At 47.8% G+C, this 18,048-nt stretch overlaps 1 protein-coding gene across 1 annotated transcript; it reads left to right on the forward strand.

Annotated features, from left to right (window-relative positions):
- The first annotated feature begins 927 nt into the window (after positions 1 to 927).
- Positions 928 to 14,241, forward strand: LOC127225192 (1,25-dihydroxyvitamin D(3) 24-hydroxylase, mitochondrial). The gene is made up of 12 exons (XM_051188508.1): positions 928 to 1,193; positions 1,355 to 1,545; positions 2,188 to 2,281; positions 4,591 to 4,687; positions 5,566 to 5,657; positions 6,578 to 6,689; positions 7,946 to 8,091; positions 10,912 to 11,078; positions 12,035 to 12,113; positions 12,660 to 12,857; positions 12,957 to 13,076; positions 14,136 to 14,241. Exons 1-11 carry the CDS (start codon positions 936 to 938, stop codon positions 13,065 to 13,067), a joined length of 1,545 nt encoding a protein of 514 aa, XP_051044465.1. The 5' UTR covers positions 928 to 935; the 3' UTR covers positions 13,068 to 13,076; positions 14,136 to 14,241.
- Positions 14,242 to 18,048: the final 3,807 nt, after the last annotated feature.

Raw genomic sequence — 18,048 nt, forward strand, 5'->3', positions numbered from 1 at the left:
ACAGTAAGAAGGGTCACAACCCTTCTTTTGATGCGTCCTATACTAGTCGCAAGTCCTCTCCTACAGAAGCTCAAAAAAGGCAACTTTCGTCCAAAGGTAGTCTAGCTCAGGTTGCGTAAACCTGTCTCCCAGGATGTTGGAAGACGCGCACTCTCCACTTGCTTGGCAGGCATGGGCAGCCTTCCCAGCTGTCCTCTGGGACCTTGCCCGCCCAGAGTGGCGATTGTGCAAGCGCAGCTGCGAGCTGCTGCAAGGCCGCCTGCAGCCTTCAGGAGGTCAGAGAGGCGCTCGCAGCGCACCCGCTGAACCCTGCGCTCTGGAAGCGCCTTTCCCGGGTTATCTCCGGGGTGGAGTCCACGGTGCTTGGAGCGTGGGTCACTCAGTCCTGGGCGCCCTCGCTCACCTTGCTGACTCCATCCTCTTCCCACTCCGCAACCCCCCCCCCCGCGTCCCTCCCATCTTTGCCAGCAGGTCCCCCTCCGCCCTATTTGGCGTGCTCATTGGCCATCCTGGCATGCCCTGTCTTCATAAATACAAGGTCTCTGCTCCTGGGAGCTTGAGGAAGCACATCGAGGTGCATCAGACCCGGTGGCATCGCTCCTATCCTCCTTGACACCCTGTGGCTTCAGACCTTAGAAGTCGAATTTGCGGACCTACAGAGGACTCTCCTAGGAGCTACCAAAACGTGGCTGCTTTTCTCCAGCCCCTGTGGCCGGCTCAGGGCAGGCACCTGGACCTCAAGCCGCTGAACCTTGCAGCATCCCTGGGCATCTGCCTCTTCGAAGTCCCTCCTGCTCTACACCGCTCCACCATACTCGTGGGTTCTGTTTGCCTCTCTTTCCCAAATCGCCAAGACTTCAGAACCCAACAGCACCTCCGAAACTTTACCCCTTCCAGTCCCTGAGCGTCCCCGTGTCCCTCTGTCTCCTGCTACTATGAGCTGCCCCGTTGACAAAAGGCGTTCCCTGATCGCCTTCCTGAGTCGGCTGCGAGACCTCAGACAGCCGCCTAGACCCGTGGCATCCAAAGTGTGCGCTTTCCCCGCGCTAAAAGAGGTGCCCCTATGCCCGCTGGTGACAGGTGGTGAGAGTCGGGACGCCACCTCCCTGCCTGGGCCAACCAACTGGCCACTGCTAGGCAGTCTAATAGAGATTCTTTGGAAAGGTGGCCTGAAGAAACAACACGACACCCTGGTAAATAATTTGTCACGCCCCTCTTCTCTATTCCTTGCGATCGGGGTGGCCCGGGGACCTGGGGATGGAGAGGGAGCTCGGGTGATCCGGCAGCGGCTCAAGGGAAGAACCCCAGGCACCAGAGGATGCGCGCTGATGGCGTTAGGCCCGCCCCTCTGCAGGCTGAGTACCACAAGAAGTACGGCCAGATTTTCCGGATGAAACTGGGCTCCTTCGACTCGGTGCACCTGGGCTCGCCGAGCCTGCTGGAAGCTCTATACCGTACGGAGAGCGCGTATCCCCAGAGACTGGAGATCAAACCCTGGAAAGCCTATCGCGACCACCGCAACGAGGGCTACGGACTGCTGATCCTGTGAGTGCCCTCTGCAGGGTGGGGGCGGTGGGAGGCAGGCCTGGAGGGGCAGTAGATGAGGCGGGTAGTTAGAGTTCCCTAGGGAAAGAATACAGAAGCTCCTGCTCTACAGATCAGCGGTTCAATCCTCAAACTGTAGTGTAGACGTGGGTCCCCCCACCAGGACCTTCCTGGTGTCCCGCAAGATTTAACCCTAATGTCAAACCAAGTGTTTTAACATTTATTTGACAATTTTATACGTGTATATAATGTATGCAGGCTCTCACCCGTGTCTTCTCTTTGATCCCCTCCCACTCCTGCTGAGACTCTCCCTGGTCCCAACAACTCCCCCTCCTATTTTCACTTCGTTTCTGTTTGTGTTTATGATTACCTGAGGTTGCTTGCACTAGCATGGGTTATTTAGAGCTTTGCCAACTTGTCGGAGCCTACACCACCAAAGAAACATGACTACCCCTTCCCCAGCAACCATTAGCAGCCACCAGCTTCCCCAGGGAGCCTAGGGACCTATGAGCTCCTCTCGCGTCCATAATGAACAGCAGCGCCTATCCATGGGGTGCTAAAATGCCTTCAGGGTTAATTTACTCCGGTGCTCCGCGAATCCTCGAAGCTTCCTGGCGCCCTAAACGCGATCCTTCTGTGCAGGGAAGGAAGAGAGTGGCAGAGGGTCCGCAGCGCCTTCCAAAAGAAACTAATGAAGCCAGCGGAGATCATGAAGCTGGACAGTAAAATCAATGAGGTTTGCACACTGGGACCAGCTTTTCTTGGGCTCTCTGGACCGAGAACCGCTCATTAGGCTTTGGGTCATCGCGGGCAGTTCAGGAGGTTGCTATTTCCCTCCAGCCTTCACTCCATCCTCTTCCCCACCTTCACCCCCCCCAACTCACCTTCCTTTCTCTACTCAAAGCCTTCTAAACCCCCATGGAAGGACAATTAACAAGCTGACTTTGCTGTTTCACCAACTGCTGGTGAGATCCAGCTGTGTTATTTAACTTTCCTAAGCCGGTTTTCCAGGTTTTTAGGGTTCTTAGCTCACAATGTTGCCATGAGAGCTAAGAGAGACGATGCCTGTAAAAGTCCCAGGTGGCAACATCTGAGGGGACCTTTGGAGTAGGGGCACAGAGGCAAAGAATTGAGGTGCAGGGCACTCCTGTAAACTAGCCTTGTGAAAATGTAGAGGAATGAAATGGTGTAAGTGTCCAGAGATTTCACATCCATTGGGATGAATGATTCAGAAAAGATTCTGGACAGTGGGCAGACCTTACCCTATCATGCTAAAGGACTTTAACAACAGCATTTAACCAACAGGGGGCCATGCAGGAGGCTCAGGTATATAGTAATGTCTTTTTTCTTTTTTTACTCTTGTTCACATTGGAGGTTATTTCGAGTTGGAATTGGACCCAGATGGACTTGTATAGCATAGGCTTTGCAAGCTTAGAAGTCAGATAATAATATAACATAGTAATGCAAGTCCCAAGTAGGATATTTAGCAAGCTGCAGAGATAAGCCTTTTTTTTTTTTTTTTTTTTTTTTTTTTAAGAAGGGACAGCTGCTCCAGATCCAGTTAGCTGCTATCATGTGGGGTGCACACCTAGGATCATGTGGTAGTAATAGGGATGATACTACTAAAGCAGGTTGTGGAAAGCCATACATGTATGTGAAGTCTCTTGTTATTTTCCCCCCTTTTTTCTTTAAGACAGGGTCTCCCCGAGTAGCCCCTGCTGGCCTGGAATTTACTATGTAGAACAGGCTTGCCTCAAACCCATACATACCCACCTGCTTCTCCCCCCCCCCCCCCCCGTGCTTGGGTTAAAGGAATGAGTGAGTATGGGTGGACCCTCATGCTCAGCTTCCTTCCTTCCTTTCTTAAATGCAACAAATTCAAATTACCTTTACAATGCATTATGTAAACAAGCTAAACATGCCCATTTGCCACCTGTAGGCCTTATGACCACTCGCCCCTTCTCCCAGGTATATCTTGGCAGGTCATCAGTTCCGTGAACAAGTGACTTGGCATCTCTAAACTGTTTCTCATCTGTGATGTGGAAAGAGGAGTGATGGCTGTGCCTCCTGCCCTGTGAGGTCGCAGTGCAGATCAGCTAAGATAACACACGTTGTAACCATGTGTGGTCCCAGTCAGCCACACACTTCACAAGTGTGAGGCTTGAGTCACCTCAGGCTCTGCTTTCTGAGTCTGTCAGCTAGAGACCTTGCATAGCTGTCACAAAGTTGCAGATCTATCTACTGAGGGAGCTATGTCCAGGACTTGCTGGTTTCCTGGCTCCAAATTCCACAAGCTTCACACAAACAGCTGGTGGGAAGGTGGGCTTCTGCTCAGATGAGGAAGTGGAGGTACTGCTCCAAACTCCAGCACAGTCCCTGAGCTGCTGCTCCACTCTGATTCCTCCCTGGGCTTTACCCATCCAATTTGCCCAGAAAGGATGCTCTCCTTCTTAGAGCATCAGAACCAGAGCTGGGGAGTTGGCTCAGCCAGTAAAGTGCTTGCACCCTGGTCATGGAGATCTGAGTTCAAATCCCAGCACTTGGGGGGGGGGGAATAGAAACAGGAGGATACCTGGGAGGGATCATTGACCAGCCAGGTCAGCCATATTCCAGAACTCTGGATTCAATTCCAGAATTTTGGGTTCAATAAGAGACCCTATCTAAAAGATTAAGATAGAGGACAACTGACGTAGACACCAATGTCAACCTCTGCCCTCCACACATGAGCACATTGACACATGCCACCCACACACACATACATCACACACACACACACACACACACACACACACACACACACACGGGAGGGGGGACGGGACACAAGACATTTGCTGGAAATACCCTTAAGACGAGCCTGAAACTTGAGTTTCAGTGGCTACAGGAAGAGCTTGGAAAAGAGCAGGGAACAGACCCAGAGAAGACAGTGTGTAATTAGTGCCAGTCACCACCAGCAGTGGAGATACCCTCCAATGCACCCCAAGCTTGAACTTTCTCTGTCCCTCCGGTGACATAAAGATGTGCCTTCCCATGTTGCTGTCTTTTAAGGTCTTGGCCGATTTTATGGGAAGAATAGATGAACTCTGTGATGAAGGAGGCCGCATCAGAGACTTGTACAGTGAATTGAACAAATGGTCATTCGAGAGTAAGTTGACTTTATAGTCTTGTTCACTTAACTTTGCAAGAGATCCAGGGGACAAAAATCTGCTCTGCTTACACTTCCATAACAATCGGTTATCACCAACTAGGACAAGGCTGTAGAACCCATTTTAGTTATGACTTGTAATATATGTTTTTCATGAAGTCATCCAACAAACATGTATTAAACAAATCCTATCTGCCAGGCACTTGTTAGGTACTAGGGACATGGCAAGGAACAAAGTGAACCATATCTTTGGCTTCACAAAGCTACATTGCTAGAGTGACAAATATAGGTAATGACTTTTAAAGGACAAGAAGGAGCAGAAGCATGGGCCTTGCTGAGAGGAGTCCTCTTCACTAAAGAGATGAAGGTCAGGGAAGGGGAAGTTAGAAAGGCCTCTTTGGACAAGAGTCCCAGACAGTGGAGTCAGGACTACACAAGTGTGAGTGGCTTCAGTCAAACAACAGCATCTGGCCCTCCCCTTCCCTCTCACTCTACAGAGAGAACAGGGAACTCTGGGGATAAAAATAGATGTCCCTGCTGCCTTTTCATCAAGAAATCAAAGAGAGTTCTGGGGGGGGGGCAGCTAACTCAGTAGGAAAAGGTTTGCGCGCAAGCATGAGGACCTAAGTTCAAATCTCCAGAACTCACACAAAGTTAGACACAGGAGCACAACTCTGTAATCCCAGTGCTCCCAGAAATGATGTCTAGAGAGAGAAGAGAGAGCCCCTGCCCTCCTCTCTCACGTTTAGAAATTTTGTTTTTCTTCTAGAAGAGACCACAATGTCATGTGACACAGAACTCAGCCTTTAATAGCCAGCTGATCATAGACTCTGGCACAGCTACGATCAAATAACAGTAGTGATTATTTCCAATGACAGGCATCTGCCTTGTGTTATATGAGAAGAGATTTGGGCTCCTGCAGAAGGATGCTGGAGAAGAAGCTCTGACCTTCATTGCAGCCATCAAGACGGTAAGCAGTCCCTCTGGACAGCTTAACAGAGGTTGTCCCCAAGGAGGAGTGTGCACACTTATTTATTTTAGTTAATTCACTCATATTGATATCTATATTTTAATATATACATGAGCACCAACCACAAACTTGCAAAAAAAAGCCCATTATTTACCAGGTTAGGCAAAGTTATTTTACTCCAAAAATTATTTTAAATGTACTTAAGGTATTCTTGATTAAGGTCAGTTGGTTCAAAGGTATCTTTGAAAGCTTCTGACTGTTTCAGATTTTACAGTTTTGAATGGTTTAAGCAAGGTGAGGTATCATAGGCACAGTGAAATTGATTTGGGATTGACTAATGTTATGTGGTATGTTAACTGGAGTCAATAGGCAAATTATAGTTTTCCAGTTCTTTCTTGTTCCTTTACAATTAGACCATTAAAAACTGGGGCTGGTGGCACATCTCTGCCATTCCAGGCACTTGGTTGAGGTGCTGAAGTACCATAACTCCAAGTTTTAAGGTGGTTTGGGCTACAGAGTGAGTGCAAGAGCAGGCTAGACAAGTAATAATACTTTGTCTCAAAATAAAATAAAAGGGTTACATTGTAGCTCTATAGTGGATGCCTTTTTAGCAAGTGTAGTGAGATATCCACCCTGTTGGCACCTGTGCCCAAGCCCCAGTGGCGTGGTCAGTGCAACAGGTGCAGGCAGGGTGGCCATGGTGGATATCTCACTACAAGCAAGACCCTGGGTTTGATCCCCTATATAACGTGTGTGTGTGTGCGTGCGTGCGCGCGTGCGCACGTGGTGTGTCAGAAGGGTCATGAGACCGACACTTTTTATTAAACACAGAGCACAAAGCCATCTCTGAGATGAGCAAGCTAGTGGGTTGTAGGCTTAGAGAGAAGACTCCAGGGTCCAAGTTCTCGGGTCTCTTCCAGATGATGAGCACATTTGGAAAGATGATGGTGACCCCTGTGGAGCTTCACAAGAGCCTCAACACCAAAGTGTGGCAGGCGCACACTCTGGCCTGGGACACCATTTTCAAATCAGGTGAAAAGGCCTACCTCCCCACTGCCCACTACTGTCCAGCTACCCTGACCCTACGCCCAGGAGAGCCTCATGTGATCAATCTGTCTGCACCATCATAATCTCCCTGAGGTGTGGCTCCTACCCTACTGCTTTCCAAACCCAAACTCTCTGCAGTCCGTCCACTCTGCAAGCCAAAGGTGGGTCAAGGAAGAGCTTCAGAGGCAGACTTGTGCTCACATGGGGTGGTTTAGCCCTATGCATCACCAGCTTCTCATCCTCGAATGCCCCATCTCTAGAATAATGAATGACAGTAACCCCCACTTTTTTCCAACTTCTAGTGTCCTGGTGGAATGTAAACATCGGGTATATTATGATACTTTGGTGGATAGGGCTATTACTACTCCATGACATGGAATGTTAGGAGTCCTGGTTATGTTTAACTCTTACACAAACCCACACAGTCAACTCTTCCAAGAGTCCCCAAGCAATGGTCCTGAGATACACCCAAGTAGCTTTCCCAAGACACCAGACCAGGCTATGCTTCAGACTAGGATGCTAGCTACCCCACAGCTCCGTGGTGGTCTTAGTTTGGTGTCTGCCCGCATAATGAATTGAAATGAGACAGTTGTCTGAATGTGTTCTATAAATGCTAAATGTTTGAGTGCTATTAGTATTTCCAGGCACTGTATTTGTATATATGTTTAGTAATACCTGCATTCGATTTTGGAATATGCATGCAAGGCCAGTTATCATTCCCTCTCATGCTGGTTCCTTCCTAGCTCTGGGCTTTTGTTCATCAAAATGTGACTGCAGACCTGCCCCAGAGCTCGATAGAAATACAGACTTCAAGGCCATACACAGTGCTGCATGCCTTTAGTACCAGTATTCCAGAGGCAGAGATAGGCATATATGTGTGAGTTTGAGGACAGCCTGGTCTACATAGCAAGTTCCAGACCAGCTAGGACTACATGGTAAATCCCAGTCTTAAGAAAGAGAAGAGAAGGAGAGAGAAAAAGAGAGAGAGGCTGAGAGACTGGGTTCAGGTTCCCCAATCCCTGATTCTGAATCACACGCTTTCAGAAGATGCTCAGTGGAACCTGAGAAGTCTATCCATGTCAGTCTTGACCAGTCCTTGCCAGTGAAGTGAGAATATTCACCAGACACCCCTCTAGCAAATTGTCAATGTCCCTGAAAAGACTCAGTGTTGCAAGATTTTCTTGGGTTCTTTTCCTTGTCCGAATTTTCAGGCTCTCTCTCCTTTCTCTCCTCTGTCACAGTGAAGTCTTGTGTCAACAACCGCTTGGAGAAATATTCCCAGCAGCCTGGTGCAGATTTCCTTTGTGACATTTACCACCACAATCATCTCTCCAAGAAAGAACTGTATGCCGCTGTCACTGAGCTCCAGCTTGCCGCAGTGGAGACGGTAAGGGTGGGCAGGAACTCAGCTGGCTAAACAGTGATGCATGTTTAAGTAGCCATGGGAATCATTCTCTCCAGCAGAATTGCCTGAGTAGCAACAGCCTCCAACAACCAGTAGTAAGCCTCCCACAGTGAGTGCAGTGGGGAACTAACTCAAAGCATGTCCTCTTGGTCCTTAAGGGCAGGGCAGGAACTTCATGTAATAACAGATTCTCCAATGATAAAGTACTGAGTAGGCAGATATGGGAACTGAGGCAGGGATCTGGAAACAATCAGGTACCCATGCTATGGCAAGATAATTCAGTTTCTCCAGCTTCAGGACTGGAGAGAGCTCAGTTGGTAAAGTGCTGTCTGTGCATCCATGAGGACCTGATTGGAAGACTGGAAAAAAAAAATAAAAAGCCAGGTGAGGTGTCCCTATGTGCAATGCCAGGGCTGGGAGATGGGGATGTGGAGAAAGGCGGATTCTGGGGCCAAGAATACCAGCTATTCCAGTGAGAGACCCTGCCTCAAAAAAATAAGGTAGAGAGTAGTTAAGGAAGATGCTTGATGTCAACCTCCAGCCTCCACATGCATGTACATTCATGTGCCCCGACATATGAAAACACACACACACACACACACACACACACACATCTTTTAGTAATAACTCAGGCTACCCCCATAGTGACTATCTGTGGATGATTATATTTGAAATAAGATAAAATCAAAATCAAAATACCTGCCTCCTGACCAATAATACATTTACTGCCTAAAAGTTCAAACAAGACGAGCTTGGGTTGGCTTGGTTTTGATTTAAATGCAACAACTCATAGTGTGCAATGTGCCAGCTGATTCTATTAGTAGATTTGCCATGCAGCCGCCTTCCCTTCATCTCTTATGCTGTAACTGGCATAACACATACCCAGACTCCTCCAAGTCCCACATCTGCACCTTCAAGTCCTCCCCAGCCAACTTCTTCCCTGCCGTTTCCCTTTGGTGGTGCGTCTTGAAGGAGAAGAGGCAGGGGTTTCTGTCGTAGGGTCATAGGGGCAACGCCCCTTTCTGTCTCCCCCTCACTCCAGGAGATTGAAAAAAGTAGTAATTGATCTGATCTCCCTTTCTGATTGGAGGTCAGGCCTTTCCTCAGAGCAACAGAGGCCATTGGTCTTCTGTTTGAAGTGTGAATTCTGAAAGCTGTGGCTTTGCTTTGTCTACAGTGTCATTCCAAGAACACAAAAGAGCACATCCATGTGTAAGAGTGAATGAGGGAGGCTGGGAACTGTAGAGCACCTACTATGTGCCAGGCCCTTAAAAGACCACTGGAAATGAAAGGCGAAGTCTTGTTCCTTGTAGAAACTTCAGTGCCAGCAGGGAGGAGAGACAGCAGGAGATGTGCACACACACACACACACATACACACACACACACACACACACACACAGAGGTACCACTATTTCAGCTAGGGGTATATATCGTGAGGGAACATTTTTTTTTAAGCACAGGAGTAAACTGGACAATTTATACTTTGACAAGGGAACTATGTCTGGTGGGTGGAGAGTGAACCTACTATAGAGAAATGAGCATCCATCGAAGGCCCGTGATGGGTGGCCTTCCCCACAGAGGTCTTGCCGGGACAGGCTGAGCCCTTGAAGTTTCCTTACCCACTTCCGGTGGAATTAAGCTCTCGGCAGTTTTCCTGAGGGGCCTAGACAGTGTGCTGTGCTTATGCTGAAAGCTGAAGTTACCCAGCCCCATGGAGCACTATTTGACACTTGTGGTGAGGCGCTCTCTGATATGGCTACACACCTGACTCATTTCCTTTTTCATTCCTGTTTATTCTGAAAGTCACATTGGGAGGATCAGAGCGGCTTGCCTGGCTTTAATTTGGAGGCCACGCCCTCTTCCCCGTTCTGTAATAATGCCATCCACGGGTAATTTGCAACAGAAGCCACTGGCCCTCTGACATGAAGCAGCCTGCCTGGGAGGCATGTTCTTCCAAAAATAATAAGTACCAGTTGGCTCTGACCCGTCATGTACCCCGCTCATTAGTGTGAGTGGGTCATGGCACTCAGTCACAGCATCATGGTGTCTGCAGAGGGGCGTGTTTCGGAGACTGTTCTGTCTAAATCAGCTGCAGAGCAGCCACATGCTCTTGGCATACTCAATTTGATGTTAGAATTTATCACACACCCCCAATCCTTTTTTGGCAGGGTGTTGCATCCTCCTGTAAAGGCGTTTTGCATGTGGCTAGAACCCTGCTGATGCGTTTTCATGTTCGTGGTTGATTTAGGGTGTAGCCGAAAGAACTTTTATTAGGTTTCCAGAACGGCAATGTGTTATGCATTTAATTGCACTGGGAAAGTATCTTTAGAAAACCTTCCACTGGTGAAGCTAGAGCTTCTCTGTCCTTTCTTTACTCAGTTTTACATCAAGTTTTGCCCATTAAAAACGTTCCAGTTCAATTTTCCTTTCTTTTCTTTTCTTTCTTTTTCTTTTCTTTTTTTTTTTTTTTTTTTTTTTTTTTTTCCAGACAGTCTATTTCAATTTTTGAGGCCACGAGAGTCACATTTAGGTTCCAGGGGGAGAGAGAGGACATCTTTGAATCTTGCTCTGGTTCCCCCTAGTGGTAGCATCTCGCAAAGCAGTTAAAATATACCAGGACCCAGAAATGAGCCCCAGTTGTCCCCCCCCCAGTTTACCCAGCCCTTGTTAGTAGTACATGCATTCGTTTATGCTCAAGCAGTTACATCCAACTGTAGTTCAAAGTATGACCTTTTGTTCTCCTGACGACAGCTTGAGGCCAGTTATCGGCAGACACTCTTATCTGCGGTTTGCCTTTCAGACAGCGAACAGCTTGATGTGGATTCTCTACAATCTATCCCGAAATCCCCAAGTGCAACAGAGACTTCTTCTGGAAATCCAGAGCATGTTGCCCGGGAACCAGATGCCACGGGCGGAAGATGTGAGGAATATGCCCTATTTAAAGGCCTGTCTAAAAGAATCCATGAGGTAAGGACACACCTCTGAGGCAATACATGAATGAGAAAGAGTTCTCTTTTACTTTGGGCAATACATTACATCACTAGAAAAGGATTCTCTCGGACCATAACAACGATACCTCAAGATGGCTCCCCTCAAGTTACCTCCCCTGGCTGGTTACACACGTCTATTAAACTAGAGAGAAGGCTCTTGGGGTGTGTTGATGTTTTTCCTATTACTCACTCTCCAAGCCTTGTGGCCAGTCCTACAGCCTGCCTCTGACCGATGCTGTCAGTAGGAGGGAGCCAGCTGTGCTTGTAGGGCTGGCGATGAAGGCTGAGGGAGAGGACACAGAGGCGGACATCTTTGCCTTTCAGCCTCTAGCTCTTCCTGGAAAGTAAGCCTCCACTCTTGGATCAGAAGGAAACAGTGCCACCTCTGCTGAGAGCAGTCAGCAGTAGAGGAGAAATGCGGGCTTTGGGTGAAGCAGGAGATGCACAGAGGTTCAATGGAACAGAATAATATAAGCCTTATATAATGTGATAAGAGACAAGAGACACACATGTCGAGGAGGAGGGGTCTCTTCAAAAAGAAAAAGAAAAAGAAAAAACTTAGTTCCGTGAGGATTTCATACAATACATCTGATCATGTCCACTCCCCTCCCTCAACTCGGCCCAGGTCCATCCCCCTCCCCCAGTCACTCAATGTTGTATCTGGCCTCCCCCCCCATCAACTCTAACTTGTGTTGCCATGGATTCTTTAGTGTGGAGGGGGTGTAGTAATATGTGAGGGGTACACCCCTAAAGAAAACCTGGCTTCCCCACCCCAGCAGCTGTCAGTTGCCAACAGCCCCTCATGGTAAGAGAGAGGGCTCCTTCCTCTCGCTGACCGAACACTTCTGCCCCTCACTCTGTCCCCATTCCTAGCGCCACATCAGACAGAGTGGGGCGTGTGGCCCCCTTTCCAGTTCTGGTTTTACTTTCCAGGCTTTCCCCAAGTGTGCCGTTTACAACTCGGACTCTTGACCAGCCAACGGTTCTGGGTGAATATGCTTTGCCCAAAGGAGTAAGTAGAATCTGTATGTCTGTTCCTTAGCAAAACCTGACAAGAAAGACTGCACTTCCCAAGTGCTGGTCACACATCTCCTGGAAACTTTTTACCAGGAGAGCATTCATTCTGGAGACCCACTGAAGGGCCCATCCTCTTCTTCATTTGAAAAAGTGGACAGAGGGCAGGCGGTCATGAGCACGGAACACAAAAGTGTAGAGTTCGGGAGCCGGGGAGGGACTTTCAGTGGGTCAGAGCTGTTGCTGCACGAGAATGGGGACCTGGGTCTGAATCCCAGTCACCCTTGAAGGAAACTGGGTGTGTACGGGGCAGGCAGAGGAGGATCCATGGGCCCTGCTGGCTGCCAGCATAAAGCCAGGTTCCATCCCTCTGCATGTGCACATGGGAACCTGAACTACATTACACATGTGCCCCTATCCTATACTCTCACTAACACATGTCAGTCGATACAGCCATCATTATTGTGTTTCTGTGAATTATGTTTGCTTCCGGTTATTTAAAATATCATCTCTTACTGTGGTGTTTTTTGTTTTTGTTTTTTAGACAGTGCTAATGCTAAATACCCAGGTGTTGGGTTCCAGTGAAGACAATTTTGAAGATGCCAATCAGTTTAAACCTGAGCGCTGGCTTCAAAAGGAGAGAAAGATCAACCCCTTTGCCCATCTCCCGTTTGGCCTAGGGAAGAGGATGTGCATCGGGCGCCGACTGGCTGAGCTGCAGCTCCATTTGGCTCTTTGCTGGGTAAAAGTCCTCCCTGGGTTTCTGCAATCACATTCTGGACTATTCCACAAAGCATGGGAGAGTGGGCTAATTCTGCTTCTGTCTCAATGTGTGTTACAGATCATCCAAAAATATAAAATCGTGGCCACAGACAATGAACCTGTCGAGATGCTGCATCTTGGCATCCTGGTGCCCAGCCGGGAGCTACCCATTGCATTCTGCCGACGGTAGGATGCTGAGGTGAGTGTCTGTGTCCCTGATGCCCCCAGGTGCCTTACCTGACCAGGAATGAGCCAACTTTGAAAGGGTCTAGATTTATCTTTATTTCCTTCTTTCCTCCCCCTTCTTTCTTTTCCTTCCTTCCTTTCCCCCTTCCTTTCTTTTTTTAAAGAATTTATTTTGAATGTGTGTTGTTTGTGTGCCACAGGAGTATGGCATGGGTACCTACAGAAGTTAGAAGAGGGCATCAGATCCCCTAAATCCAGAGTTACAGGTGATTGTGAGCCACCCAGATGACATGGGTGCTGGGAACCAAACTGGGTCCCCTGCAAGAGCAGCAAGTGCTCTTGACCATGAAGCCATCCATCTCTCCAGCCCCACATCATGTCTGGTTTTTTGTTGTTGTTGGTTTTTTGTTTTTTTTGTTTGTTTGTTTGTTTTGTTTTTTTTGTTTTATACTACTGACCTGTTTTCCTTCTTTTTAACTTGGGCCCAAGTGTGTCACTCTAGCCCCTGTGCTAAGAAATCGCTTCTGTAATAAACCCTGAACTTTGTCAGTCTGGTTGTTCCCTCTAATGTACATTACAACGAGCTCAAAACCAGTGATATGACCAGAAGAGAGATGGACATGTTTTATTGTCTGATACGGACGGTGAAATCTTCAACCTGTGGCTTGACAGTCATATGTTTGTGCTTGAAGCCAGCCTCTCTCACTGTCTTTCCAGCAATGTGATTAGGGTTTGCTCGAGGTCAAGAGGAGTCACAGAAGTGGGTGGATTATTTAGAGTAACATAGTTACCGATGGAACTTCTGAATGAGATCCCAAAAATACAGAAGTAATTCAATAGGATCCGTAAGTGACAGAAAACATGTTAAGCTCCGAGAGGCTACATAAAGCATATGGGTGGCACAAGATTTGTTCATTACAACCCCCCCACCTCAGACATCAGCAAGGCCAGAATGCACATTTCACTCAACGAGATACACTCTTGGCAGATACCTGTGATCATTTTAACTTTTTGTCTTCTGATGATTGAATTACCTCATGTGACCTATGACGATGTCTGCTTGATTTTCCAGACTGTTCTCTTCACCAAGATCAAGACCAGCAATCGTTCTCCTTCTGCAAGAACGGTGCTTATGGCTTCGGTTGTTCCTAGATGGCAAACTCCAAGGACCAGAGGATGGCACATGTTTCCTTCCATAGAACTAGTCTAGAAGCTAGTGTCTAGACAGTGATGTCTACTAAGAGCAACGACTCAGGGCATGAAGTGTGGGGCCAGCCCCTCTATACCTCACTCCTGGTTTACATCGGCCAATCAGAGCCCTCCTGGCTTCTGTGGACCTGCTCAAGAGCTGTTTTTTCTCCCTCCCAGTGGTATCACTGGGAGGCCAACAGGCAGCCATTCCCGATGGTCAGCCATTCTAGTAAAGGTTGCCAAAGGGTTCTACTACCAGATCCAAATAATCACCCTTAATTCTCATTTCCAATTTGTAAACACACACCTACTATGGCTTAATTATCTGGGGGTCTGAGTGGATCTGGCTGCCATTTATTATGACTCTATTTCATGCAATATTTACAGAAATGCCAGCTGTCGATAGAGCTAAACCTTATGTAAAAGCTCTCATACAGCTGTTTTTCCTGCATACAAGGGGAAATGTTGTTGGGGATTAGAGGCTGTCTATTTAAAGGAGTTCTTTAGTGAAGCCAGCACCTTGCTGAAGGACACCTTGTTAATGAGGCAGCCTCTATAATTTTTAGCTCATTGGTTCCTTTTCTCTGTGGTCTTAGATGGATGAATCAGCAGTTTCTTAGCTGTGCATGTGTGTGAGTGTGCATGTATGTGTGACTGCGAGCTCTTTTCTCTGTGGTCATCAGCAGTTTCTAAGATGTGCATGTGTTGGTATATGTGTGCAAGTATGCATGCATGTGTGGCTGTGGGCTCTGGGAGTACTTTGCTTCAGTCATGTTTTTACAGAAAAGACTTGGGGGACCCAGTTTTGGGTCTATAGTGTGGGACTGTGTCCTGATGCTTAGTCACAGCTTAAAGGTACTCCTCGCAACTTTAAGAATATGACTTTCTGTGCCTTAATTTCGCTATCTGTTCAAAGTGATAATGGCAACATACATGTACTTAGAGACTACCTATGCAACATGCTGCGTAGTGTGGCTTGAACTCCCAGGGAAAACACGGTTTCATCAGGGCAAACTGTGGAATTATGCACTACTCACAAAACTTAAAAATGTTTACATATGATTTGCACATTGTCTAACCAGCACTTTTTTTTTTCTATAGAGGTTTACTGTCTATTTCTTTATATTTGATAAAGATTTCCCTCTTAGGTTATAGTTTTAGAATAATTATGAAATATACATTCATATATACATTTGAATGAATATGTGTGTATGGCTAACACAGGGACATGCTTTCTCTCTCTTATAAAATTATCTTTAGAGTTATGAACCCTGACACTAAAGATGTAGTTCTGTGTTAAGAGTGCTTAGTGGGGCTCTGGGTTCAAACCCCAGGACTGCCAAAAAATAAAAAATAAAATGAACAAATATACCCTTGTCAAAATTTTTGTTTTTATATATTTATCTTTCTAAAACAAATTGTTAATGTATTTATTTATTTATTTATCTATTTGGGGGAATCCACCTGGCACATCACACACTCTTCAAATATCGATTTTGACGGCTGACCCTCCACTCCTTGAACATAAGTATCCAATTGTGTAAACTGGCCTTTCCTGCCAGATCCATCAATTGGATGGTTCAGCCTACATGAGCTATCCCCGTGCCTCTGGACTCTGACCACACAGCCTCCAGCCACTCCCCTCTAGCCCTTCAACAAGGCCCTCTCCAGATCGTACACACCTCCAGCCCTTCTTCTGCCTTCTTCCTGGTGACTCTTTGCCTGTTCCCTCCCGCACACCATGCAGACAGAGTACAGCTCCCGCTTCCTCCGGGTAACGCAGATTCTGTCCATAGATTCTGACCCACCGGTCAGGACCCTCTATGGGAGTGATCCCTGGGGAGTCCTAGAGACAGTGACCACGGAGCGGGGGAGATTCCCAGAGCCCTGAAATGCAGGCTGTATCTTGGGGATGCATTCCTGGGCACATGCAGCTCTCGCTATCTCCAGGTACAATGGCAAGGACAGCTCAAGGAGCGGAGCGTCTTGGGGGTGGGAGGGATTGCAGGTACTAGCCAATGGGAGCAGAGCATGGAGAGACCAGAGAAATGGCAGCGCAGGGTCAAAACGAGCAAGAACAGTGTCTGCTGGCCCCTGTCTGTCTGTGAGCAGGTCCACTAGCACTGACTCTGACCCCACTGCTTAGAACTGTGACAAGGAGTATTTCTGAACTGCTCCTCTGGGTAGAAGAGAGTGGTTGGTAGGGAAGCTTTCAATCAGGTGACAGAACAAAGGCAGGCTGTAAGGGCCAGCTTCAACCAGCATCCATCAGTCATTCCTCCTTGGGGCACAGGGCTGGCTGGGAGAATGAGGCTCATGTGGGTCCAGCAACCCCAAGGGAAGGCAGAGGGGTAGACAGGAGATGGCTTCTGCTCCACTCCAGCCTCGTTTCTGGTACGAATCTCAAAGTAGGAGCACCTTGCTCGGCTGTGTGGTTCAGCATGTAGGAGTGCATTGCTTGCAAAACACGTGTGGACCCTCAACCTGACTGGGGCATATCATGTCGTTTTCAAAGCAAAGAGGCAGAAGCCTCTCCTAAGGCTGTTCATGTGGAGTAGTCCTGGTCTACAGTCTCAGGGTGTGAGAGCTACTGTAAGCCTTAGAAACCGTGTCTCTCCCTGCTGATTTCCAAACCCAACTCCCCAATGTCTCTCTGCTCCAGAGAAACACCCTTGAGCTCTGTGGCCTGCAAGGTCCAAGATGGTGTCAGTGGGGAAATCTCAGCCTTCAGAAGTGATGACTGCACCTGGGTTTCTTGGCTATATGATGTGAGGTGTCCGCTATTAAATGGAGGCAAATATACTTCGTGTCACTGTGTTCTCGCGGGGCTTAGAAGAAACTGGTATATTTTGCTCAGGACCTGACTCAGAGGAAGAAGGGTGTCAGAACTCATATTTCTGGATCAAATGTGTGAAAAGAAGCACTTCCCTTTCTAGAGGGAGGGGGTGTCAGACAATACGCCCCAGGCCCTGGAGGCGAGGGTGTGTGGCGATCCAAGCACAATCAGCTCTCCCGACAAACAGAAGACATCTAAGAGACATGGGCAATCACAGCTTCAGCTCTCCTGGAAAATTATCAAGACAATTAGCAAATACTGTTTTAGTTCCGATGTCCTATCTGAGATTTCCTGCTAAACATTAAAATTTGACATACGGTATGTGGTTCAGTTACGGGTGCCCAATAGCGACGGTTCTGAGCCATCTCTCCAGGCCTGTCCATCCATCAGTGTGTGAACTTGATGGAGGAGTATGGTGTTAAATGGGCTATAATCTGTCACTGCGATTCCCTTTGGTGCTCAGATTGTCCTTATTTAATCAGTAGAATCTCTTCACACAGATCCCGGTGAGCGCTCAGTGTGTTGCAATTTGAACCCTTCACCTCCAGGAACAAGAAGATACCACAGCCCACTTTTCTGCTTTGCCTGTCCCAGCCCAGGAAACCTCTCCCCTTGGAAAAAAAAGCCCCAGGTTTGTTTCAGTAGAGAAAGACTTTCAGACACCAAGATTCCCCATCCTGGGTGCAGTAGTCTAGGTGCCTTGGGCATTCAGACTCAGGAAGTGGTGTGTGAAGAGGAGGCGAGGGGAGAGGCAGAAGGGAGAAATACAGGCAATCAAAATCTTGTTGGATGGTATATGTGGATTCTTTGTATTGTCCTTGTAGCTCTCCCTGTCCTGGAACTCTCTTTGTACATCAGGCTGGCCTTGAACTCAGGGAAATGCACCCATCCCTGCCTCCCGAGTTCTGGGATTAAAGGCACATGCCACCACCGCCTCGAAGGCAGGTGGTTTTGATCT

Source organism: Phodopus roborovskii, unplaced genomic scaffold, assembly GCF_943737965.1.
Source record: "Phodopus roborovskii unplaced genomic scaffold, PHOROB, whole genome shotgun sequence".
NCBI classification, from domain to species: domain Eukaryota; kingdom Metazoa; phylum Chordata; class Mammalia; order Rodentia; family Cricetidae; genus Phodopus; species Phodopus roborovskii.